The 27596-nt window shown below is 40.2% G+C and overlaps 1 protein-coding gene across 10 annotated transcripts in view; it reads left to right on the plus strand.

The window, feature by feature from the left end:
* The first annotated feature begins 452 nt into the window (after positions 1-452).
* The window catches only part of AKAP9 (A-kinase anchoring protein 9), a 119614-nt gene continuing 92470 nt past the window's right edge, over positions 453-27596 (plus strand). For 4 of the 10 annotated variants that reach the window (XM_053359312.1, XM_053359316.1, XM_053359313.1 and 1 more), the window contains exons 1-3: positions 459-850; positions 17804-18058; positions 22922-22966. In XM_053359312.1, the coding sequence (XP_053215287.1) occupies positions 803-850; positions 17804-18058; positions 22922-22966 (348 nt within the window). In that variant the 5' untranslated portion in view covers positions 459-802. Of the gene's footprint in view, positions 851-16683; positions 16799-17803; positions 18059-22921; positions 22967-27596 lie in introns of those variants that run through there. The other 6 variants (XM_053359323.1, XM_053359318.1, XM_053359322.1 and 3 more) reach the window with 6 other exon arrangements.

Here is a 27596-nt window from a genome sequence, read left to right on the forward strand (position 1 = left end):
GCTGACCGATTTTGTCCATCACTTAGAGTAACCCCTATGGTTGATTTCTAAAAATGAGAGAGATGGCCTCCGCCCAGACTAAAATGACAAGTCTCCACTAGTTTTAACAGCTGCGTAGAAGAGGGAATTTCAGCTACATCTACCAAATTTCCCTCAACTGCACAAAGGTTAAAGAGGCAGGAGCCATGTTTCTCCTTTGCAACAGGGCACCTTTCTCGTTTCAGTCTGGCTTGCAAGTCATGCCCTTTAGCCTGGACGTGCTGGACTTTGGATGGGGGGGCATTCAACGCACTCTGTGCATGTCCATAGGCGCCCACATCTACAAGATCCAACAGGCGTCTTAGCGGCAGCTTCCAACCAGTCACTTCCGCGGAACTGAGCTCTTTAACTCAGAAAGAAACCTTAACGGCTTGCGAAAGGGCCAAGAGTCGGGAAGCCTGCACTATGGCAACCACCTCCCGCCCTGGGACGCGCGACGCCGCGGGAGAAGCAACTCCCTCGAGGTGGTCGCTTTCTGGCAGCTCGGTGGGAAGGAGGAGGCGGAGAAGGAGGCGGCGGCGGCGGCGCGGACGTCACTTTCCCCGGCCGCATGTTTACGTGGAGATGAAGATGGCGGCGCCGGTGGATCCGCCACGGAGTCCCCGGTCCCCGTAGCGCCCTGAGCGCGTCCGGGGTGCCAGAGGAACCGGGGAGGAGGAGCCGCAGAGGGGAGCCGTCCCCTTTGGGCGCCTGGGGGGCGAGCGGCCCCCTTCGCCTTTCCGCCTGGCGCGCAGTAACGCTGTTGTCTCTCCGCGCAGGGGCCATGGAGGACGAGGAGAGGCAGAAGAAGCTGGAGGCCGGCAAAGCGAAGGTGAGAAGGGGCGGGAAGGCGCTGGGCAGCAGCGGGCCAAGTCCGACCCCGGGGGGCTGCCGTCGGGGGAAATGCGCGGCCGCCTCCGGGCTGGATTTAACGGGTGAGAGGAGGTGAAGCTTGCCGGGCCCGCCCCTCTGCTGGCTGTCATGCGTTGCGGACTGAGCGGAATATTAAAGCTGCTCCGGGGGAGAATCGTGCGCCTCCGAGGCGGGCCCTGGCATCCTTCCCGAGCTGCGTTTTTCTTTGTTTGCCGCTTTTCTTTGTGTATGTACGCGCGCGCTGCGCGGCGTCGATCGCCGCGGGTTTGCTCTTGCTTTTTTATTTTTATTATTTAACCCACCCTCCCCTTCTTGAAAATGTAGGACCCAGCTCGGAGGAGCCTCCTTCCTATTTGTATGTGTAGTAATGCGATTGGCTCGTGACAGCTGTTGCTGGACAGAAGCGGCCACATGCCTGGAAAATGCCACAGGTGCCAACGAGGAAGGGCTGTGTGTGGCTCTTCTCGTGCCGGATCAGCTGGTCCAAGGGGAGGAAGGGACGTCCCAGGCTTGGCTTGGCTTGAATTAATTGCTGCAGGTGTTTAGATCTCGCTTTTCGAATGCATATTCCGGAGGCCTAGTGATATTAAATCAGAAGTACAATAAAGACGCACGCACACATACTTGAAAACGCTGTAGACAAAAAGCAGTAGAGTCCAAAATCGAAGAAGATAAACTAAGACTTCATGCACGTTCCTGACATGTGTAACCAGCTATCGGTCATTTGTGCACCTATCACTACCTCTATCCCTCATTCGTGTAAAGAAGTGGTGTGGAGCTGACATTTGTACACCTGATTTCTCTGATGGTTCAACTGCAGTAGATGGTTGGAATCTAGCCTGTGGCATGTTTGGTGGTGGGATAAATAAACTCAACGAATAAGTGACATTTGAAATAATAATCAACCCTTAGGGTTTTTTCTGCAGCTTTCATTAGTTATAGCTGAAAAGGGACGTTTCTATGTGTAAAGTGCTTGCTAGTTTGATCTTTATAATGTTTTTGACTTGCATAGTGCTCTAAAACAAGGTTATTTTTTTATCCTTGCAATAAGTACATCACTATTTATCATAATGTAAAAATACATAAAAAGGAGGAGACATGTTTGGTTTATTCTGACCGCTTGTGTTAGGGCTAGAAACATAATGACTTGCCGAAGTTCTGTTAATGAGCTCTTGGGCTGCGAGAATTTGAATTTTAAACCTCACCTCTTCTTAAAATCTGGAGATGTGCATTAAAAAGTGGAATAAGTGTCATTTTTATTGTATCCTTAGCACCATGATAGATAGGGTTTTTTGGTGCTAATGGGTAACTAATTTGCATTAAACAGATAAGCAACTCAAATTGCCTTCACACCATGCTTATAAATAATGTAGCACAATAGAGCTAGTCTGTCACGCTGTAAATCAGGCTACCAATTAATCCGTGAAAGGCCAGCTCTTAATCTGTGAAAGGCCAAAGTGAACAATTTATCCCAAGTAACAGAATTTGGAAAGAAAATACATTTGGATAATGTTAACATTTGCAGTAGTTTTGATAGAGAGTACATAATCTAGAGACCCCATCAATGGTGAACACGAAACTCTATTTGACACCTCTGAGTATAAAGAACATATTTGTTTATTAATTTAAGAAATGAATTAATTGCTCTTCAGCCAAAACTTTCAAAATGGACTACAAAAAGTTGAAAACAAATCATAAATATCTAGGTAAAATACACTAAACCAAGAGATTAAGCAGCAATAAAATCATTTAAAATCAACTAATTTAAAATACCCCCCTCCCCAAATCAGTAGATACAAAGGGATAGGGTCTGCAACAAGCAAACCTCCTTGGAACTATTGATCAGGATTCCTCTCCTCGCCTGCTCTTTTACTTGTGTTTAACTTACACATCAAATTGCTATAATGTTTCGAAAGTCAGGCAAGCTTTTTATTTAAATTCAGGTTGGAGGAAGAAGCTGATAGAGAAGTTCCCCAAAATATTATTTTCTGTATTCTGCATGCTATATTTTCATTTTCTGTAGGACAGAACAGAGAGGCGAATGTGTGAGAAGATTGTGATAGCCCTAATACCCTCCAGTTGTTTTGGACTACATCTCCCATCATCCCTGATCATTAGCCATTGGCTGGGGCTGACTCCCAACTATATCTGGAGGACACCAAGTTGAGGAAGGCTGCTCCAGAGCTCTTCCAGCTCTGGCATGGAGGCTTAGATAAAGACTGTCTTGACTTATCCTTTGTCCCTCCTAGATTCTTCCTTTCTGGGCATCAACACTGGAGGAGAGGTGGATAGCAAGCACTCAGTTTCTCCTTCTTCTCCACCTTGTTTCCCAAAAGTACAGCAAAGATAGAAGCTTGCTTCTCAGTCTCCTACCCACACCTGTCATATATAATGTGGCAAGCAGCACATTCTTGTGATCATTTACTAGCTTCTTACAAGAAGTCATCATAAGGGCTTCAACGCATCTTGCCACTCATTTGAATGAATGCATACAAAGCTCCTTAAAGTGGCTATGCATGTTTAGAACAAAACAAGTAGACCGCAAAAGATCTGCAAATATATACGCCATAACACATGAACATATAAACACAACACAAAGTAATTGGGGAACCATCATAATAAGTAATCAGCTAGCCAAGCATAAAGAGAAGGGAGGAAATTAACCTATAATGTCTCTCCATAAAGCCCCATGAGTTGCTGGAGGAGGCCAGTCATGCTCTTTGACTAAAACAACAAAAGCATTTCACATGAAATAATAATAATAATAATAATAATAATAATAATAATAATAATTATTATTATTATTATTATTATTATTATTATTATTATTTATACCCTGCCCATCTGGCTGAGTTTCCCCAGCCACTCTTTTTCTCCTTGGACTTGCCACCCTGCCCCCCAATTGACAAGTAAGTTTTTCCATAAGGGCCACCAACTAAATCTGGAATGCCACTCTTCCATCAAATCAGCTGTTAGTAATGTCCAATTTCGGGCAGATTTTCTTTCTTGACTGGCCTAATGAAGCAGCTTTTGACCAAACTGCGGGAGGCAGTGGAAGACAGAAGTGCCTGGCGTGCTTTGGTCCATGGGGTCACGAAGAGTCGGACACGACTAAACGACTAAACAACAACAACAATGAAGCAGCAGATCTGTCTTCATAAAGTATCCTGACAGCATATATTGTGATCACAGATGATTGCTGTATAAGAAATGTGTAAAAACACATCCCCTTACAACACAGTCCTATATATACCTGCTCAGAAGTAAGCCCCCCACTGCCTTAGGTGAGTGAGTGTGAGATTGCAGCATTAAAGACTTTGGCTGAACCATATTTGCATTGTGTGTCTTATGTAGGATCACAAGTAGAAAAGGTTAGACAAGATTTCCAAATTCTTCCTGTAGGAGACAGTATTGTAAGGTCAATCTAGCAGGATTACTCGATGTCACATGTTCTTCCACCTTTCTGGGGAGTGATGTGGATTCTTGAAAGAGATTATAGGTGAGCTGCAGGGCTTCCTTCTGCCCTGACAGATCTGTGTGCGGTAAATTTTGTTGCTGCGTCTGACAGATTGCAAACTTGATAAAGAGCTATGCGTTATGAGGAACTTTGGGACAGTTCAGCTTTGTTCAGGATACAATGATCTAAGTGATCACTGTGCAGAACCAAGCCGATCATGAGAATTTCTACAATCTTTTGTCTGTGTAATGGTGTCGGTGGGTCCTTCCCCTTTCTATTTGGTTACAGAGAAATAGAGAGCCATAGAATATTTGCAAGAATGAACTTGATGGCAGAGCCTTGTGTATATTCTTGCCTTACTGCACCATTAAGAGACCTCATCAGTTATTTTTATTGTTGTTTTTCTGTGCTGGCTAACTTCTAGAATGGCCAGAATCCACCCCCACCCCCAAATATATATTCACTCACTCGTAGTTTTACTACTTTAGAATTCAGCAGTTGCTCCTTACAGGCTGATTATTTATTTCATGGACTATTTATTAAGCTGGTTTTCATTTCCCAAATAAATATATTTTCTTATTTTCTGTTCCTTGCCATCTGTAAAGGCAAGTGCAAGGCTGCAGTGATCATCTGTCTTCTTCCTCCCCTTTGTTCCTGTACTAATCCTCATTCCCATGCATAGGTGTGTCTCCCTTTCACTGATCACTGCGTTAAGAGTCTAGCACAACCAGCTGCTGACTGGGCAAACCATCACCAGCAGTTACCTTTATTATTCAAGCCCTGCCAAGTCTTCTGCAGAAGCAGTGACATTCCAAGAAATGAATAGGCAGCTTTAATTAAGCGTTTGGACTTATTATGCATATGACATATAGGGAGGTCTACATCTCCAAACAATACCAATGGGGAGGGGGCTGTGAATAGTAATCTTGTTTGTAGAACAAAGAAAGGGGCTTGCATGTCTCTGAATGGTGGTAGTGAATAACTGCAGCCAATGTAATAGCTGAAATCACAGCACTTGCTCTGTTGTTTGGTGCACTAAAGAAATACAAGAATTTCTTGGTTGTAAACTTCCTATTTTCTTAGAAAGCATATTTCTGGTAGGTGCAGGAAAAAGAAATATCTGTTTTTTTTGTAATAAACCATGAGCTGGTTTGGACTAAATCCTAGTTTGGTGAGAATGAGCCTTCTCTCTCTCTCTCTCTCTCTCTCTCTCTCTCTCTCTCTCTCTCTCCCTCTCTCTCTCTCTCTCTCTCTCTCCCCCTTGTGTGAGTCTTCCTTCCCACCAGTACAGCTGCAAGGATGAGTTCAGATTATTTTGCTTCAGTTTTTGATTAACCTGAACTTGCCATGCTGTCTGAACCTGGACAAACTGTGGGTAATCTTAACTATGGTTAGTGGAAAGAAGCCGGCTCCAAACCATAGTTAAAAGCTGCATTGTTTCCACTAACTGTAGTTAATATTAATCATTTTGGGCCTTAGATTACATGATTAACTTGCAGTAAATTTTAAATGGGAGTGTTAACTTCTGACTTCATTGTGTCCTGCTGGAGAAAGAAGGAGGAGCAAGAACTGTGAGAGTCTGAGTGGAGTCTAGGCTTTTTCTCATAATTCTAAAAAGAAAAAAAGAGGTTTGCAGGCATGGTTTGTTCTGTACGTGAAGGTCAGTATTAGTGAAGGTGCAAGTGTGTGCAGATTAAGACGAGCCCCATGGTGTGTTCAATAAGGTTTACTTCCAAGTAAGAGGTCATAGAATTACATTGCAGTTGAGCAATTATATACACTTCTAGGTTCCTTCTTCTGCCATGGCAAATGCAGTAGTGAAAAAATATTTTTGGATCATAGAAATTGTACCTTACACACATCTCCCCAGTGGATGAATCCCAGGAATGAAGAATGTGTCTGAAGACATATCTTCAGTGGCTTACACAAACCTGTGACCTAGAGCTGAAAAGCTCTATATCCTATTTCCAATCACTTAAGCTATCCTCTTCTACAGTAATTTCTTTTTAGTGCTCATAGATTGGAAGAGACTAGTAATCCTGTGTTGGTTTATAAGTAAAACCCACATTTAGACACAGAGATTTCTACTTCAGTGGGAGTTGTTTTGTCAAATCCTGCTCCCTTCAATATTTTATACTAATACGGGCTATAAATGCTTTAAATATATAAGTTAGTATACACAGGTCAGCCAAAGAAATTATTCTTATATTTCTGATTTTATTTCATATTACTGTTTAAACGAAATTAACCTTGTTTTTTCTTCGTAATTTTTGTCCTAGTAACCACATCAAAAATAGTTAAATGTCTTGAACTAATCTTATGCACAGGAGCAACAACAAAGTATACACTATTAAAATATGTTGGTACTAATATAAAACAAAACAGTACAATGTAAATTCTAATTTAGATGTCATCACCAAGATATTCTTTCTACTAATTATGTCTGTAAATAAGGGTTTTTTTCTGTGCAAATTAAAGCATTGGGATCATTTAATGAATTTAGGAGAATTTACACTTTGTCAGCATGATGTTTAAGGTTAAATCTGTATCACACAGTGTCAGTATTAACAATTTCATTCTTAAGTTGGGTGAAAATGTAGGCGAATAGGACATCTACACAAAAGGTAAAGGGAGCTGTGTTACAAGAATCAAAATCTGTACTAGGACAATACCTTTATTAGGCCAACACACATTCGAGATTGTTATGCTTCTCATTCCCAGGAAACCTCCATGCAGTCTGATATTTGCCGAACACCTAAAGAGCCTCCTCTTCCATACCATCTCAAGACTGTAACCAGTTGCAAACTTCATAGCTTCAACATCAGCTGTCAACTAAAATTTTGTGCTGCTTTGGTTGACCTGATAAAAGTGCAGTTATACTTCCGCCTACGTATCCCTCCGGTTACGTAAACTTCGGGAAACATAAGCAGCAAACCAGGAAGTATATTTCCAGGTTTTTGCCATATGCGCATGTGCAGAAGCGGTCCTCCGGTTGCGAAAACTTCGGGATACGGCTGGACCTCTGGAACGGATCCTGTTCGCAACCGGAGGTACCACTGTATCTCCCTAATAGCAAGCTTGAAAGGCATCTACAGTGGTGCCTCGCAAGACGAAATTCATCCGTTCCGCGAGTCTCTTCGTCTTGCGGTTTTTTCGTCTTGCGAAGCAAGGCTATTAGCAGCTTAGCGGCTTAGCAGCTTAGCGGCTTAGCAGCTTTAAGAAAACAAGGGAACAAAGGAACAAAGGAAACAAACTCGCAAGACGTTTCATATTGCAAAGCAAGCCCATAGGGAAAATCGTCTAGCGAAGCGACGCAAAAACCAAAAAACCCTTTCATCTTGCGCGTTTTTCGTTTTGCAAGGCATTCGTCTTGTGGGGCACCACTGTACACACTTTATTATGGCATTGTTTGCTGGAATAATTGGATTTCATTTGTGCACATGGCACCATTTGCTTTTCCCCTTTTCAAAAATCAAACCCAAATAAAGCATAATGATATCTCCTGTAACAAGACTGGTTGCAATACTTCATTTACTATGGGTTAAGCAAGATTAAATGTAGCAGAAATTACTTACAAGTCAAATGTGCATAGCATTGATGTATTATATTAAATCAGAAAACTAAGGTCCTTATTTATTTGTTTCAGCAATTTTTACCTAGTATTGACCCCAAAGGGCTCCTAGAGCAGCTTTCTTAAATTTCATAATAAACGCTTAACACATACGTTTCATGTCATAATGTCCCTGAGTTTCTGTATCTACACCTTTTGACATGAAATTAAGAAATTCTTAAATTATAATGTAAAGAGTTATTCTTATAGCACAGTGATCCATGCGACGGTCATCTCCAGGCTTGACTACTGTAATTCGCTCTACGCGGGGCTGCCCTTGAAGCTAACCCAGAAACTCCAGAGGGTGCAGAATGCTGCAGCGAGGCTCCTCACGGGGTCTCTGCCATGGGAGCATAACTGGCTCCCAGTAGAGTACAGGGTCAGATTTAAGGTGCTGCTTTTGACCTTTAAAACCCTTCACGGCCTAGGACCCTCGTACCTACGGAACCGCCTCTCCCGGTATGCCCCACGGAGAGCCTCAAGGTCCATAAATAGCAACACCCTAGTGGTCCCGGGCCCTAAGGAAGTTAGATTGGCTTCAACCAGAGCCAGGGCCTTTTCAACTCTGGCTCCGGCCTGGTGGAACGCTCTGCCTCATGAGACCAGGGCCCTGCAGGATCTGATTTCTTTCCGCAGGGTCTGTAAGACAGAGTTGTTCCGCCTGGCCTTTGGCTTGGAGCCAATTTGATTCCCTCTCTTTCTTTTTTCCTTTCCTTCTCCTCCTGTGATGAGGCTACATTTTAATATTTTAATGTTTCAATATTTTAATGTTGTATTTTAATTTTGTTTTTAAGTTGTAATCATTCAACTTGTTTTTATTATTGCTTGTAAGCCGCTCTGAGCCCGGCCTTGGCTGGGGAGGGCGGGGTATAAATAACAATTATTATTATTATTATTATTATTATTATTATTATTATTATCTTTGGTAAAAGTAGGTGTTGGCTGTTCATGTAAGTCATACTGCAGAATTGGCTAAACTGTGGCTTACCAGATGTTGTTGGAATCCAATTCCCATCTGCTGTTGTCATGGTTGGGGGTGATGGGGATTGCAACCCAGCAACAACTGGAAGGCCACAGGATAGCCATCGCTAGTTTACTGGCTGATTCCAAAGGTTGGGCCAGTTTTGACACTATTAGTCTCCTTTTCAAAAGGCCAAAACTCCATTTTGGGAATGTGCTATACACTGTGCAGTAGGGATAAACAGATGTTTCTGGTTTTATAGTATAAACCCTCAGAGAAACCAAATAAACTTGAAATGTCTAGAAGACTAAGAAGTCCGTTGGCACTTTCAGGCTGTTGACCAGAAGTAGCTTTCATTTTTTATTATTCCTCTTTTTAAAGAAACAACTGAGGCACTAAGAGCAGCAGGAGTTTACTGAAAAGAGCCACGGAATCCCCATGTTGCTATGTGTAGCTGTTGCCTTTTTTCCCCACCCAAACCCATTTCTGCCACTTTTGTTCTTAAAATGTGTCTGGTCTTAGTTAGGGAATGGATGTGGAGGAGCCACTGAAAGCATTCAAATATATCAAGGCAATGTTCCTTTTCAGTTTTCTTGAATGTTCTTCATTTCCCCCTAAGATAAGGCCATTATTCATATTCAAAAACTGTTCCTTTGAGACTTTTGGTCTCTTACAGTAGTTAATAGATTTATTCTTTAAATCACTGAATGGAATCAAGGTCTTAAATCAAGTCTGGACTCTTTCAGTCATCTAATATGTACGGAGTGATTGGTATGTACTGCTTGGAGATTGCAGCAACTGTTGCATACATTTGCTTGTTTATAATTGGCTCCTATATGGAAAACACAGATGGTGTAGACTCTGGCTTTCCATATGTTTTTGGTTAGAGCAAATTGTGTTTAACTAGTAATTTTAAATTCTTATTTAATTATGTGAACTGGAACTTTTTTTGTAATAGGTGTCCAGTTTTTTGTGGGTTTTTTGCGTATTTAATAGATTTATAGCTTGCATTTCCACTATTTAGGTCTTTAAAGTGGGTCACACACATAGTTGAATACCTGAAGAAGTGTGCATGCACACGAAAGCTCATACCAATAACAAACTTAGTTGGTCTCTAAGGTGCTACTGGAATGATTTTTTTTATTTTGTTTCGACTACGACAGACCAACACAGCTACCTACCTGTAAATAGTTGAATAAAGTTTACCGTCTCAGCATGAGGCTGGCTTCCTCATGTAGGTCTTCCACTTGACAACAAAGCATGGATTGCTATTGTTGAGAAAATGCAATTTTCATTCTTAATTTTCCATTCTCCACCCAACCCAAAATAGTCAGCATTTTGTGCCAGCTGGGCATGCTCAGTTTTTATTGGGTGGTTTTGTGGAGTTAGCAGTTTTTCTATATTAAAAGGTGCTTTTGAAATCTCAGGGTTGTCCCAAGTTGGAGAATTGAATTCGCTATTAGTCTATTCAGATGGGACACTGCAACAAAATGCTTCAGATATGTATGTTGACAGGGGCAGAGCTTTCAAAGCCAAGAGACTGCCTGGAGCAAGTGAGCAGGATGGTGCTGGCTGGTGAATGAACGGGCAGGTGCCCTTTTGTCTCAGTTTCTCCATTCTCAATTTCCAGCTGCTTCTATTCTCCCTCTCACTCAGCTTTTAGTTATAGTTGCGGAGCAGAAGTGGAATTAGAATGCAGGATGATTGGTTAATCTGGAAGCCCTGTGGCCTTCTCATATTGATATTCATCAGTCCATAGAAATGTCTACGCTTTGTGTTGTTTCTTTAAAAAAACAACTTATGCATGCAATGCTACTACAGTATTTAGAAGGCGAGCTGACTTCGATTATGATTATTCACTATTTTCTTTGGTCTCAGTTGAATAAATCTAATAATTTGTGAGCTGCATTTTTATAATTTGCTACCATACTAACCATACCATCCATATTTTGCAGGGGTAGGGAATGTCTGGCCACCCAGATGTTGTTGTACTCCAACTCACTTCAGCACTAGCCTACGTGACCAATGGTGGGAGTTGTTGTTCAGCAACATCTGGAGGACCATATGCTCCCCAACCCTGTTCTGGAGGAGTTTCCAACAGATGGAACATCTGTATATCCAAACCATAGTTTTGTATGCAATGTTTGTTCTATTCATTTATTTAAAGTTGTGAGAACTGAGCACATAAAAAGCAGCATTAATAATAATCATGGTTCATTAACCAATTAGTTAGAAATTGCAGGAATATTCGGAGCAAACAGAAATGCATCAATTGTATCATCACCAATCTGTGATGAAGTGGTACATCTTTTTCCTTAATCTAAAATACATAATAAATTAGACAGATAAGCATGCTAAGTCACTTAGGATTCTCTTCTATCCTCACAATAAAAGGATTTGCTCCAACGAATATTTTGCTGATTCTCAAGGATTTGGATTAGTCTACAAGAGAACAGAAAACCTGTGGCAGAGATGCATGGCATAGTGTATTCAGATGCTACAAAACAGGATTAAGAGGATTTCAGCAATTTGATTTTTCTTCCCCTTCTGAACCTAAGTCACCCTCTTATAAACTCCTTCCAAAATATGCTGTACACACTTTATCGTAGCCCTTTGTAGTTCAAGATTACAGTATATGAGTTTAAATTCCAGATTTGGCATGGTGTACCAAGCCAAAACATCATAAGACTGCCTGGGAAGGGGGAGAAACATTTTATATAACCAAAAGAATAATCCAATCATTTGTTGCTAGCAGTAAATTTCTATGGTATCTGCTGAATCCCTATTTTATAATTTCTCAAAATGCTAGGTAGGGGGGGAGTGCTCACATTAAAACATTTTATCTATTATTAGCAGAAAATACTGCTCCAGGAGCAGTGTTTTAATTGTAGTTTTAATTGCAGCTCAGGACAGCACTAGCCTAGGGTTGCCATACATCTGGGAACTCCCGGACATGTCCTCTTTTGGGGGTCCTACATGCCCATTCGGGGAGAATTTCACCTTTTAAAGCTAATATCTTAGATTTGGGGTTTAAATTTTGTGTGTGTGTGTGCACGGACGAGTGGTTCTGGTTCAGGCTCTGGTGTGGGCGACCCGGGCTTTGGCTTGGGCGGCTTGGGCTCAGTGGCTCTAAAAAAGCTCAACAATTTTTTGTCTCCAGATTTTTACCTCTTGAAACATGGCAACCCTACACTAGCCTGTTTTCCAGTCAAGCATTGCCTAACACCCATGAAGATTCATCACTTCCAACATCTCTGTATACTTATGCTGGAACAGGAAGTGGAGACTCACCTTGCATGAGAGCCTGAACTGAATTGCTAATAAAATGACATGCATTCAGGACCATCTTCTCCCATGTATACCCAGCTTCTTGTGATCTTCTGGAAAGGCTTTGTTTCATGTCTAGCTAGCTAGGGCATTGCTAGGGATGCTCACTTTTATTTTGTGGTACCTGCATTGCAGAATTCAATTAGAGTTCCCCTTTCAAGTCCATAATTGTAGATTTTTAGGTTGCAATTGATGATTCTTTTTATACTGGCATTTTAGGTGCAACATGATTTTGATTTTTTAGCTCTGTTGAAATTAAACCAATACACTTCTCCTTTGCATCTTCTTCACTGTTTTGTGTGTGGGCATTTCCTTCTGTTGACTCTCTGGCCATTGTAGCACGTGACACTAAACTGTGGATCCGCACTTCTCCCACCTCGCACACAGACAGGAGAAGGACTTTGGCAGAGTAGGAGAAGGACTTTGGCAGAGTTTAGTTTCACTTTCATAGAATCCCAGTCTAGCAATATGAACCAGAGAACATAGCTAAAAATAAGCACTGGTTATCTTAACAAGCCAGCTTTATAATTCATGGTTTGAAGTAAGCATATTACAAAGCTTATCCATCACAGCTCATTTTAAAACACTATCCCTGGTTTGAACGTAATGCTAGGCTGGGATTTTGTGAAAGTGGAAGTAAACTTCCAAACTGTGTGGAAGGAGCAGTGGATGGAGTGTGTGAGCCTGGTGCTTTGCATAGGCTTGTTCATAATAATAATAATAATATTTTTTTATTTATACCCCGCCCTCCCCAGCCAAGGCCGGGCTCAGAGCGGCTTACAAGCAATAATAAAAACAAGATGAATGATTACAACTTAAAAACAAAAATAAAAAACAACATTAAAATAATGGAACATTAAAATATTAAAATGTAGCCTCATCGCAGGAGGAGAAGGAAAAGAAAAAAGAAAGAGAGGGAGGGAGGGAATCAAATTGGCTCCAAGCCAAAGGCCAGGCGGAACAACTCTGTCTTACAGGCCCTGCAGAAAGAAATCAGATCCTGCAGGGCCCTGGTCTCATGAGGCAGAGCGTTCCACCAGCCAGAGTTGAAAAGGCCCTGGCTCTGGTTGAGGCCGATCTAACTTCCTTAGGGCCTGGGACCATAAGGGTGTTGTTATTTATGGACCTTGAGGCTCTCCATGGGGCATACCAGGAGAGGCGGTCCCGTAGGTACAAGGGTCCTAGGCCGTGAAGGGCTTTAAAGGTGAAAAGCAGCAGGCTCATCCACATAGCACCAAACCATGGTTCAGCATTATGTGCAAATGTGGCCTCACTTTCCCTGTCAGCAGTGGAGTACAACTACAGGTGCACAATGGGGAATGTAGTAATCTAACTAGATTGAGCCCAAACTTTAAAAAAGTGCTATTTGACTTTAAAATAGCTAACGTACAGCTTTTATTTTTTTTGTATTGCTCTAGAAATACTACCCTACCGATGGGAGTGTTGGCAACACCAGTATAAGATATGTCTAACAGAGGAAGGGGAAGAGGCTAGAGAAGGGGAGAGAATGCAGCTGAAGGACCTTTTCCTGTTCTGCCCATTAGATTCCAAAGGCAATTACCCAGTGCTTGAATAAATCATTGATGCTTGGTTATATGAGCACCGATGCAGATAAATAATTCTATTGTCATTGGCATGCTATCAGGCTAACAATTTACTCCTTCTCATTTGCATTTGAGGAATAAGGTTGTGTACACTCCTATTTAACCTGCTGCCACTGAACTCCCACTGCCGCGTTGGGAAGCAGGGTCCACACGACATTAGCCGCAATCCATATCTATCCAGTATCTGTCCTGTTGTTTCCCATAAAATACTGTGTTTTTATGTGTTTTTCTGCAAACCAGCTTTGATCTGAATTGAGAAAATGAACGGGTCTAGCCAGTAATGTATACACAGACATAGTTTGTGTTGCTGTGGAAGCAAATTATCAACCCCATGCTGAATGGAAACTGAACGCTGCTCAGGCAGGGGCTTAAAGTGGTTAAATGTCCAGCAGATGAGTCGTGCCAACTGGACTTGCACCTGTTCCTCACAGCAGACATGAAGTGAAATAATTGCCCAAGCAGTGCTAGGACTGTCAGTAATTTTTCTTGTGACAAGAAGCTGGCATACTTAGTGACATTTCTGATTAACCTGGTGTGTGCCACGTTATAAATTGTGACACGTTATATTCAATATATCACTATTTGTATTGATTCAAGCATATTGCAAACATATTTCATATTTAGTCTAATAACATTTAATGTCTTGGTGATATGCATTGTGCATTTATGCATTGTGGAATATTATTAATAATCGATTCGTAAGGCTGAATTAAATTGATTGCTCTACATATGACTAAGTAGCGCCATTCTTTGGGATACTCTTTAGCTTCACTGAATTCATTTAAATTTTAATTCCTACTCGGATGCTCTTGAATTGTATATGTGGAAAGGCAGTGAGGTCACACACACCATCCCTCCAACCTGGACTTTCCTCTGTTGGGCAGAAAGATCTGAAGGGGGATTGTAACTGTATTTGGCTGAACACTGTTACTGGCCTCCCTACAATCAGGAACGCTTCATGATCGAGGCTTCTGATAGTCAAGGACTCTGCATTCAGCTAAACATACTGACAATACCCTCCTAGACCTTCCTGCTCAGCGTGGGATGGGTTGGGTGGAAGGGATGAGACCAGTGTGTGCAAGTCCTGCAGCCCCTCCAGAGAAACTATTTAAGAACACCTGAATAGTGCTGTAATATAGAAAAAAATCAGTAAAAGAAATGTCATTTTAGGCATGTCCAGTTGATGCATGACCACCAGCAGGCGGGTCCTTTTGAACCCAGAAGAGGGAGGAATGAGACAAGGGCGATATGGAATGGGGTGGAGCAGACTTATGCGCACTCCACTGACACACATGTTGACCTGGAACGCAAACCCCATGGAAACTGAGAGTTGCCTGTATTTGACATATTAGAAATTCGTACCAACGACGCAACTCCTCTACAAATTGTAATACATGCATTTTTAGTTGTTTATACTTTTTTCTTCTGACTAAAACTCAGTCGGTGAGACTTGAGAAAGCAGAATGCAGTCTAAATATATGAAGATTCATAGGAGATTTGACAATCGCTTTAGCGTCTGAATAGTGTTGTGTAATCAAAATCAAATACACAGTGTCTTTTGATTCTGATATTATTCCGTAATGGAATATATTACTGTTCCATTAAGTTCTTTCAGTTAAACGGTTAAGATGTAGTTAAATTGATGTTCATGTAGTCTTGGGTCCAAAAAGCTTGCTTTTTAGGCATGCCCAGTCAGATTTTTCACTTTCTCCCCCTTTAAGCCACAGGCCTTTGCATCATATGGCAAACTGTTCTTGCATATCCCCTCAGTTTTAGAGATGGTTTATCATGTGGCATGAAGAACTGCTGTTTGTGAAACATAATCCTGTAGCTCATTTGGGCACATGGAACTAGTTGTGCAGTTCACTCTGAGAAACGTCTTTGAGGAGGGTCTTTTACAGGATCTCCTTTGTTGACAAGCACCAAATATTTCACCAAATGATACATTTCCCTGTTCTTTTTTGACATACATATAACCATGCTCATACATCATTTAATGATAAACTGATTTAAAAAACAGTATCTTTTCAGATGTGATGTGTGAAACAAATGCCACACATTCAAAATTTTATAGTTTCTGACCCCAAACCCCCCATTATGGTCACTCATCAAAGTGAGTAAGAAGCCACTCCTTCTTCCTCCTTTGTTTCTGTTCATTGATTGCAGTTACGGAATATATTTCTGTACGGACAAAAAACCACACTGTCATCCATAGGATTTTTTAATGCATGTAAGTGGGCAGATTTGCAGCTTTAAGTAAGTGTTGTATGTCAATATGGGCTGTGTAAAAGGCTAATGGAGCTGAAAGCCATTCTTTCCTCTGCTAAGAAGATAAGGCTCTTGCGCTTTCTATTGTTTACCTGAACTTGATGGGGATAGCAACAAATTAATTGGATAGTTGGAGAATCTCTAGTCAATGTGAGGTGTTGCATTTTTTTGTTTTGTTAGGATACTAATTAAATATTTACTTTCCTTTTTTTAAAAAAAAAGTTTGCTAATTTAAAAGTGGAAAAGGCTATGTTAATTGGGTAAGCTAATTAAGCAGCCAAAGGAGAGCAGGAGGGAGGCAAGTGCTAAATAAGTAGGTGAACATTTTTGGCTCAGCAAATCTCAAGGTCCTTCTGTGAGTGGAGCAGGAGCAGGAGCCATATGCCTGGTTGTCAGCAGTCTCATCGAGATCCAGAGACTGCAAAGTCCTGCTGGGGAAATGAAATATCTGTACTTGAAGGACAAAAGTAGCTACGTGCTGTGGCTGATTTGCAAGTACTGTTTCTCTTTTGCTAGTGGTATTTGCTGCTAGTTTGAGGTTGGCTGATATTTGGAAGAAACAGCTCATGTTCCAGCACACAGCAACTGGGATCTTTTTTTGTCAAAAGTCTGAATCCTTTTTTTTTTAATTCACTTGGGTGTTGCGAAGAGCTTGAATGGAGGCCTGGCTTTCTGGACTGGTGAATATCATGAGCACAGCATTCTTGTATTGTATAATCTGCTAATATTGATTCTTGATACCTGTTTTACAAAAGGAGCAATATTTTTGCATTTGTTAATATATGAAATAGGTGTTTGCTTCTCTGTGTTCTTTTATTGCATACAAAATAACATGTTTTGTCACAAAAAAGACTTCTTAAGGAACAAAAACGGATGTTGAATAGTTCATGGGGTTTTTAATATTTAATGCAAAGTAGGAAATTTGTTATTCTCCTACTAGAGCCTATATTTGGTTCCTGCTAAGAAAAATGTATTGTATTGGTTTAGTTGTGAAAATCCATTTCTATCTCATTAAAAGTGTTAAGCTGTGCAAAAGGTATTGACTTACAGTATTTGAATAGCTTACGTACTAATTGGTTTTCAGCTGTTCTTTGTCTGACTCACCTGCGACTTTATGTTCATAGGCATGTTTTGCTACAAGGTAGGGTGTCTGGTCAATTTCTTGCTGCCTTCTGTGACGCTATTATGGGATTCCCTTTGATGCTCTGAATTAAGGGACTTTATTATTTTAACATTATGACCTGTTTTTAAAAGTTGCATTTTAAACTAACGAAATGGCTTCATAGGATGTTACTAAATTGATTAATAAAAGCTGTGAGTTTGTGGAAAGGGAGTGCAAAGCAAAAGAACATCACATGCTTTAAAAGCTCAATATGCTTTTAAATGCAAGTTTACTGGTTTTTAGTTTTTTCTAAGTAGGTACGTCACTTGCTAGTGTGAAGTCTGCAAGTTATATATATTCATCTGATCGTGCTTCATGTTGATGTGCTGATCATATTACACATTGCAGTTGTGATGATGATTTCATACTTTCTATCCAGAGATACTGTAGTATGTAGAGCGTTATAACATTGGGCTTTGTTTTCACCTGCAATGGTTCTGAAGGTTTATGTAGAGCACTACTAATCAGTGTCATTTGCAATAAAGAAAACTTTCACTCTAACAGGATTTTCCTTTGTGTTCAGCTTGCACAGTTTAGACAAAGGAAAGCACACTCTGATGGGCAGCATGCACCCAAGAAGCAGAAGAAAAAGAAAAAGGTATCAAACACCAAAGATGAAGAATCGGTACAAGAAGGTCTGGATATTGACCAGTCTCAAGGAGAAGATGCATCCCCACACAGCTGTCAAAGAGGAGCAGCTGCTGCATCTGACTTTGCCATTGTGAGGACTTTGCACAGTGATGAATTGATCAAGCATGATCAAATGTATACCACAGAAGTAAGTGTTTCTGAGATTAGAAAAACTTATTTTTATTACCATGCATTTTAAAGTCAGAATGAGGAGGCTACCTCTCTGTTCCACAGTAATGGTCAGTGGTGAAAGTTTGCATTTGAATGTGTCCATTAATGTATAGTTTCCCATGCACATTTTAAAAACTAAGCACTATTTGTAAAACTTATATTTTTCTGTACTTACAACTATAAATAAATTTCTAATCTAATTTATAAGGGAGGGAAACTGAATGGTTTATGAAGTGCTGATAAATAATCTGCATTTTATTAGATGGAAAATAACTTTAGAGCGTAAAAGCATGTAACTGTTTGACGATTATTCCATGACCTATGCAAAAGAATAATTGATCATAGACTAGTTTGGTATTTGGGGTTCCATTTGTAGTGTTTCATGGTCATATCCTCCAACATCCTGAGTCCCAAAACTGGGACTTGTGTCTTCCCATGTGAGATTATGGAGCCCAAAAGACATACTTTTTTCAGGGTGAGATACTTGTACAAAGTCACGCGAGATCATGACACCCAATATGGTCACCGTGCTCTCGCGTGAAGAAATTGGATGCCCTGTTTTGTCCTGGGCAATTCCAGGGTATGCACTGTTATTCATTTGAAATGATGCTGGTAGGCAAGCAGTCTGATTGCTGTATAAAATCTCTCACGAGGCCTCTATAGATCATCAAGGCATATGCAAAAACTCCTCCACCAATGTACTTGTGTAAGAGGCAAAGAAGGCTGCCTATATATGTGGAAAGTCAAGCAGTCAGCCAAGTAACTAGTTACCAGGACTATAACTAAATATAAACTTTAGATGATAACGCTCCATCATGTTGTCCTCATATTCAGGTTTTTCATAGTAGTCTTTGAGGATGATGACATTGAGATATGCAGATTCTCATTAATGTAAGTTTGAATATGAAATTTCCAGTTCTCATGAAGCATAGGCACTATGTGAAGATCTGCTGCTGTCTAGGTTGCCAGTCAGGTAACACATCTATTAATTTTCATTTATGCTTTCCTCAATCTAATGATAGAATTCCTGGAGCAGACTGCCACTTATATCACATAAATTATGAGTTTTAGAGTATTTCAAATATGGAGCATTCAGATTATTACTTCATGATTATTGTGCAAGCTAAGAATGCTTGTGCTAATTCTTCAAGAAGTGTTGCTACTATAAAGTGTAATTTGCACTCATTCATTTTTATTTTCTGATTTTCACTTTAGAACTTGTCTCTACTGTCAAATATTGTAATCATTCACTTAACATCCTTTGAGATGCTATATATAGGGGAATTTAGTACCTCTTCAGGAAAGTGTTTGAGAGTATTATCAGTGTTCTCATCTATCAGTACAGTGATATGAGTTGACCTCAAAGAGCTCTTCTGTATAATCTTTTTGAGATGAAGCAAATTCCAATGTCACAGTCTGGGAAATTGAGAGACATGCAAAGGATGTTCTGGGCTGATGTTTGGATGGATGGATGTGAAACTAGGTCTCTTAAAAGAAAGGAATAATGTAGCACAGCTTGTGTTCTTTTGGACTGTCTCATCCAACCAAATAAGCAGACAACTCAGTGATTGGGATTCAAATACCGACTGTACCAAGAGTTTGGGCATGTTCAGTCTCCCCATATGAACCAACAGACCCTGCAGTCATCATCTGAGGCCCTTTGTATGCCTCCATGAGAGGTCTGGAGGGTGGGAACACAAGAACAGGCCTTTTCTGTGGTGGCTCCCCACTCAGGGAGGCTTCTTCCCAGGGAGGCTTGCCTGGTGCTTTTGTTACATATCTTTAGGTGCCAGACAGAAATAATGACGATAATCAGTGGAACTTCTAACTCTCTTTACTTGAACAGGGAAGTTTGGTTTGCTTCATGGAACTCAAGGAGTAGGAAAAAAACAAAAGAACAGAAGGAATGAAAAGCACTGATATATCAGGCCCATGCAGTATGTATTTTATTTACACCACAGTAAAACAGAATGGGAAGAAAGCCTCAGATAGCTAGATTTCCCTGAGTAATGTAGTGGACTGGCACCTTATATGTACAGTACATACCTAACCATGCATGTATTAGATGACTGCATGATAATATCCTTTCAAAATATACTTTTACATTTTTACATCTCTGAGTAATTGTTCTTACTTACCATAAGGCTACAGAGGTAGGACAAAGTGAACATTTTTTAAAAAGGAAAAATGATACGCAAAAAGTTGGTTTGGTTTTAGTAAATCTGTAAAATGAAGATTTGCAAGTCTTTGGGATTTGCCTGTTCTTTCACCCTATCACTTTTTTGCACAGTATTCTGTAAAGCTCAAATCAAGAGGACACAAAAAGGGATTATATTGTTTTCTTCTTTTAAATATCCAGTTGTTACTTGCCTCATTTCTAGAAAGGAGTTTCCTCTTGAGTTAGCACACTTGGGCACACAGTTATTTGGATCTCAATCTCTGTGTTTATCTAATGGAATAAATCTGATTTGATCTGTTTGGCTAGGGTTTTAATGTTCAGTTATATTTCTTGGCAGAGCAAATAGCCAGTTGTAGCCAAGCATTATGCCTCAAAGTTGACCTATTTTATTTTTTTAGAACATTTAAAACCAATAACATGGTTCTCTGTGCAGTCTTGCAATTAGGTTCTATGCTTGTACAGAATGTCCTCAGAAAGCTGTAATGTTTTGCTTAGGGAGCTGGCACTCTCATGTAGAGAAAATACTGTATACATGCCCCAAGAGATGGGGTAAGTGCCTTTTTGCTCACTTATTTTCGGACTGTCTTACAACCAACATTGCTGAGAACTTTCTTGAAGAGTTTTCTTTTTGGGGTTCTTCAAATTCCTAGCTTGCCAGCATTCCTTGTAGTCAGGGAGACATTTTCATAACTTTCTAGGTTGTGCGGTGTGTCTATTTTCTATTTTCTCAAAATCATTTCACTCTTTCCACCTGGCTATGCACTTTTTTAAACAAAAATCTAAGATGGCCTACGCAAAGAACATAGATCTCTAATTATCTAGGAATGAAGTTTAGCAGTTGTCTCTGTAATAGCCTTAATGAGTGAGTGGAATGAAACTTCTTCTGAGGCTTTAAGACCAGCTTCTGCTCATTTTGACTCCTGCTCACTTACCATAATTTACTTTTTGGTGTTTCTAAGATGAGTTTCCTCACAGCAAAAAATAAAATAAAATAAAATCCGAAAACAGTACAAATGCAGCATAAAAATAAATGGCAGCAGAGGGAAGCTGTGGTGCCAGTGTTAATTTCAGTAACCAAACAGAGCTGATCATCAAAGAGAATAAGGTCACTTTGCACAGCAATTGGATCTTTCTGCAGTTTTAATGCATGGGAGGAGCCACTGGAGTTGGACAAGGGCCTGTTCTTTGTGGCTATCTAGCAGAGGGGGGTTTGACTGGCTGGGTCCAGAGCATGGGCAATGCTTCATTGCATGATGGGATGTTCCCTTCTGCCTTGGAAGAGTTGGTAGTGTGACCACTCCTCAAGAAATTGATCCTGGGCGCCTTGCATTGGAATAACTGCAAATACCCCCCTTTTGGAGAAGTTAGTGGAGAGAATCGTGGTGGGGTAGCTAGCTACAAGCCTTGGGTGTCGCAGATTATTTAGATCCATTTCCAATCTGGGTTCAGGCCTTGCCATAGGACTCAGATGACCCATGGTCACCCTGATGGTTGCCCTAAAACGGTAGCCCTTTACAGAAAGAAGGATGGGGGAATGTGACTTTGCTCCTACTTCTTATGCTTTCAGTACCGATAGCCATGCCATTCTCCTGGACTGGCTCCATGGACTGGGAAGTGGGGGCACCTAAGGGACTGTGAGTCGAGGAAGTAGCGTTGGGAGAGTTCTTTTCAACTGCCTAGAAGTTATGATGTGGCATGCTGCAGAGCACATTCATTCCCAATGACTATACTATTGGGAATGGTCATTAGGAGTTTGGGAGCAAAGTACCGTCAATACATAGATGGCACTGATCTCTGTTTCTCCATCGCATCTGAATCAGGAGAAGCCGTGGAGGTCACAGTGGTGGGGTGGATTAGGGAACGTAAGTTGAGATTGAATCCTGGCAAGATGAAGGTGCCGTGAATGGTACCCGTGTGTAAGAAATTTGTCAATTGCTTATTCTGGACAGGAATGCATTTCCTTTGAAGTAGCAGGAGCAGATAGAGTTTTGGAGGTGTTTTGGATTCAGCTTTGTTATTGGAGGCCCAGATAGCCTCAGTGGCTAGAAGCACCTTCTACCAGCTTCTCCTGGCATGACAGCTATGACCATTGCTGGACTGGGAGAGCTTGACCACAACAGTTTAGGCATTGGTGACTGACTTTGTGGGGATGTGTAGGGGTGTGTGTGTGTGTGTGTGTACACACACACACACATGTGCCAGTTCCAAATGGTGTGTGGATTTGGAAGAATCAGTGGAACAAAACAACTAATTGCTATAATCACCATTTAATTAGAGCCTATGCAACATATTTTCCGCAGAGAGCAACAAAGGTCTGTATACCCAGTTGTCTTCATATTTGGTAACCCTGCTGTAAAGGATCTTAATTTTTGTACAGAACATTGTTAATTCTAGGTTCTCTTAGCAATAATAAATGGTGCTTGTTTATGCCTCTTGAAGTAATGACTGTTGCAGTTCCTCTCATGTGTTTTGAGTATTGCAGAGTGAAAAGGAAGGATAAAGATTTGGTGCCTGTGGCTGGGGGGGGGGGAATTTCTCTTGAGAGGCAGTGGTGTTTGTTATGCTTTTGAAATACTTTTTGGAATCATATAAATAAAAGGATTTGGTTGTTTGAAATGAGTGTGTTTATTTTTGTCCTTTTATTTTTTTATCTTCTTTTAGCTGGAAAGTGAGATTTCCACTACAGCGGATGATTATAGCTCTGAGGTAAGAGCAAAATTGATGCTTCATGTGCTGCAGTGGGTTTTCATACTTGACTGTTTTTCTGTTTAAAGACAACAATAAAATATTTAATAACATTTTGTATTTTTTAAAATGTTGTAAATGATACATTAATGTTTGCTGAGAGAAAATGAGTCATGTAAAATCTTTAGAAATGAAAAGTAGTTCTATGTTGTGCAGGTATGGTGGGTATGTAAAAATAAGAAATTAGAACCATGCTGAAATTTGAAAGGGAAATGTTTGTATCACAGCTTGTCGGTTACTGTTGCAACCTGTTATTTCATTATACTTTTTAGTGTTCTGGATATATCATTATTTCCTTTCTGTAGCAGATTAAATGCCAAGGTGAGTAAGCTAAAATTATTAACAGGAAAGTTTTTGGGTGAGAAAATGTCTATGAAGGAAACACTCAGCATGAGCAAGACTATAGTGCCAATATTTATTTGCAAACTTGGTCAGCAACTCTGTTCAGTTGCCCATGGAAAAGTCTGTCTGTGTTCAGTGCATATATACAGAGAAATGTAATGTTTCTGATCTCTATAACTATAGTTAAGAGATTAGAATGCGTTGTGGGCTTGCACATTTCCTCCCATCATCTCTTGCTAACCATGATGTAGTGTTACAGCTGCAATGATGCTTCTAGTTTTGTATATATCTTAGATATTTATGTATAATGAGCTTCTGATTTATTTAAGTTAAATATATTTAGTTATGACTACCAAATGAACCATTTTCACTTAACAGCTATTACTTCTGTCTTGTTTCATGTACATACCGTGCATATTAAGTGAGAAATATATAGGCTGTGTGTCTGTCTGTGGCAAGCACCAGCAGAGAATAGCAGTGGCTGTCCCATTGTCAAAGAGGCTTTATTTTGTCTCTGTTGTGGCAGTAGTCTAGCGCCTGTACTGGCTTGGTGCCAGTACGCCATAGCCTGGAAGAAGCCCTAGGCAAGTCCAGACTATGGAAGATTGCTCCCAAACAACTAAATCAAGTGGAGTAAAAAATCCAGATATTGTCACAGAACACTTAGCAGGAGTAGAAAACTCCTAGTAATTATTGCAATTTGATGGTGAACACAAATGTGTAGTTCAAACACGTGTAGTTTTACAGCTAAGGTTTGCAGAGGATACTTGTTCCAAAGTTTATAATCTTAATAATAGCAACTCCATCCCAGCTCCCTAGATCTGCTTCCTCTACTCCCAGATCTATCTCCAATACAAGGTGTGCTTGAAGACTATATATTTATGTTTTTACAATTCCCAGAACCTGAATATTTTTTGTAAATGGCAGAGATTTAAGAAAACCCATGCCTGTGCATGTGTTAATAAAGTTTGCAGGATTTCACATTATACTAAATCTTTCCCCCTATACTAGTATTCGTTTACAGAATGTGCTACCATCCTATAAACCGGGGTGGAAAACCTATGGCCTTGCAATTGTTGCTGAACACTTAACTTCCATCAGTCCCAGCCTGCTTAACCAATAGTCGATTATGAAAGCTGTAGTCTAGCCAGATCTGGAAGACTACTGGTTTCCCATCTCTGCTATAGAACTATAAAATAGGATAATGGTTTTTAAAAAAGTTTATCTTCCCATTTTCCTTGTGTTGTTAGCCCTAAGCCAGTGAATTGTTACAGCGTTCCTGTTCATTTGTTGGCTGTCTGCAGGAAGCCTCCAGATCACAAGCCACCCCAAAGCTAACAAAAAGAAAAAACCCCAGCTGTATTTCCAATATCGGCTACTTATAAAGTTTGATTTAGGCTGCAATTCTATGCCCACTTAACTTGGATTAAGTCCTACTGAACTCGGTGAGGTTTATTTATGAGTAGACATGTATAGAATTGCACTGTTTGACAGTTGCATACCTTGAACGGTTTTGTTTTTGCAATGGAAAAACGCAAAATTGAATACATTTTTGTACTGAGTTCATATAGCCATTGTAACAAAACAGGTGATTCCATCCCCCTGATAAATTATTACTACTATATGGTTTTAGCGGATCCTACCTGGGAGAATCTAGAATGACAGCAGCTGACATTTTTTTAAAGGAAAATATTATCTGCTTAAAGCACCACCTTTAGCAAAACTGTCCGCCACTTTTAATAACATTAAGCTTTTGCTTAATTACTTGAGTCATGACAAATGTAAAATAATTATTGGAGCCCATGCTTGTGACCAAATAACCCAGCAAGAGTGGAATAGCATTTGTGAGTTTCCTAGAGAGAATCATTTGGAGAATTTACAGCTTCAAGTAAGACTTTTACTGTATTGACATGGGACTAGTTGCTGTTTAAAACTGTGGTATGCTTTCAGAATTTTAGGAGATTGATACATTTTTGGGGCCAGTTATTTACTTTATTTAAAGTAAAAATGTGATATTGACCTCTTGTGGTAGAAGGTGTTACAGTCGTACCTTGGAAGCTGAATGGAATCTGTTACGGAAGTCCGTTCGACTTCCAAAATCTTTGGAAACTAAGGTGCGGCTTCTGATTGGAAGCTGAGCCAGACATTTGGGTTCCAAATAACGTTCACAAACCGGAATACTCACTTCCGGGTTTGCAGCGTTCGGGAGCCAAAATGTTTGACTCGCAAGGCGTTCATCAACCAAGATACGACTGTACTATATTTCATACGTTGAATTGTTTTGTTGCTTTTAAGTCTTGAGCATATATTGTATGCTGGATGATATGGTTGCCATACGTCTGGAATTTCCTGAACATATCCAGAATACTGTAGTCAGAAGCAGCATCCGGATGGAAATAGGGGGGGTGTCCAGGAAAATCCAAATGTATGGCAACCCATGTTGGCAGTGTCTTTTTTGCCACCTTCCTTAAAAATAGCTCAAAAACATCAATTTTTTTTTATTTTGCCATAAAAGCGAAACAACTTTGCTCGCTCCCCCCCCCAAAAAAAGCTTAACAAATTTTGTGTTGGATTTTCACTTTTTGAAACATGGCAACCCTATATAAAGGAAATATGTCTGAAGCACATTTGCCATAAACTTTTAACTTTCTGTTGTGCATCTATAAGACACACGCTGAGAATTACATAGCAGGCTGAGAATTACATAGCAGGCTTCCACATGGAAAGGTAGTGATAGTTTAGGAGGGCTATGGGATCCTAGGTACCCACATTGGAGTTTAGGATGACTTTTGTATCCAGAGGCCCCATCTGAGCTATACTTTTAAAGCAGCATTAAGCATTATACCACTTTAAGCTTTCATGGCTCCCCAGCCCCAAATAATCCTGGGAACCATAGTTTGTTAAGGGTGCTAAGAGTTATTAGGAGACCTCCTCTTTCCTTTCACTGAGCAACAATTCCAGAGTTAGCACATGGGACAAGTTTCAAGCACCCTCCTACACAGGCGGAAAGTGCTTCTTGAACTGTTGAGAAGAGGAAGAGGCAAAAATGCCTCCCAGAGGCATCACTTTGCAGTGCATGGTAGCCCACTCTGGATAACCTCAATATTGGGACAAGTTTCTTCATGGAAACATAGCATCTACTTGCACTGGTCTGGATCCCAACCGCCCTGAGACCTGCGGGTATAGGGCGGTATATAAATTCAATAAATAATAATAATAATATAAGATGGACCTAGGGTAATATGAGAGGATAGAATTCACATATGAGATGAAAAGGATGGGGAATGTCGTATGCTCTGTCCTGATAGGGAATTCATTTATATATTGTACCTTGGAGGGTTTTTTAGAATTGGTATCTGCACATGCTGCAAAAGGTTTAATGCTTTAATGTTTAATTCAAACCACCAGTTTATTTTCAGTAGCGCTTAATAATTCACATGCTTTCTGTGTGCCTTTACACCTTGGCGAAAATTGTTGAGTTAAAACAAAGTTTTAAGTTGGAACGAGATGACCTGGAATAATAACGGACTAGTTCAGCAGACAAATTCTGCAGCTCTTTTTATTGAACAGTAATGTTAATGACTTCTGTGTTTTGCTGTTCAGTGCTGTAAGCATAGACATTAGATTGCAGGTTCCTATATTTTAATAGTGTTCTATTCCTCAGCCCAGAGTCTGGCTTTCTGGGAGTGAATTACTTATTTATTTACTTACTTAGCTTTTATTTATTTGTAACATTTATACACCACTTGATTGTAGAAAAAAACTCGAAAGTGGTTTACTAAAAAGGTAAAACAATGAAATTATCACTTAAAATTTTACAGCAAAAAGTTAAAACAACAAAAGACTGTAACAAATTGAAACTCTCATCAACTTTCTAAACATCTGCGTAGGTTTGTCTAAATAAGAATGTTTTAGCGGGTGCCAAAAAGAATACAGTGAAGGTGCTTCATATCAGTAGTGTTGTGGGTGCTAAGATCCCCCCCCCATATACAATATTTTATGGGAATCTTCAGCAAATCATGGCAGAGTATTCTTTTCAAAATCATGTCACTTAAAATTTAGATATTTGGCCCTTTCATGCCCCTTCATTCTCATAAGGCAATAAGTCATAGAATTAACTCCCTCTGAAACACCAAAAATACATTGATAACTCACTTCTGCCAGCTTTTAAAGTCTGTCTTTTGGTGTATGTATATTACAGAAACTTTGATCTATTTTCTGCTGATACGCACATCTTACTTCTGGACAG

The sequence above is a fragment of the Podarcis raffonei genome, chromosome 12 (genome assembly GCF_027172205.1).
Source record: "Podarcis raffonei isolate rPodRaf1 chromosome 12, rPodRaf1.pri, whole genome shotgun sequence".
Taxonomy (NCBI): domain Eukaryota; kingdom Metazoa; phylum Chordata; class Lepidosauria; order Squamata; family Lacertidae; genus Podarcis; species Podarcis raffonei.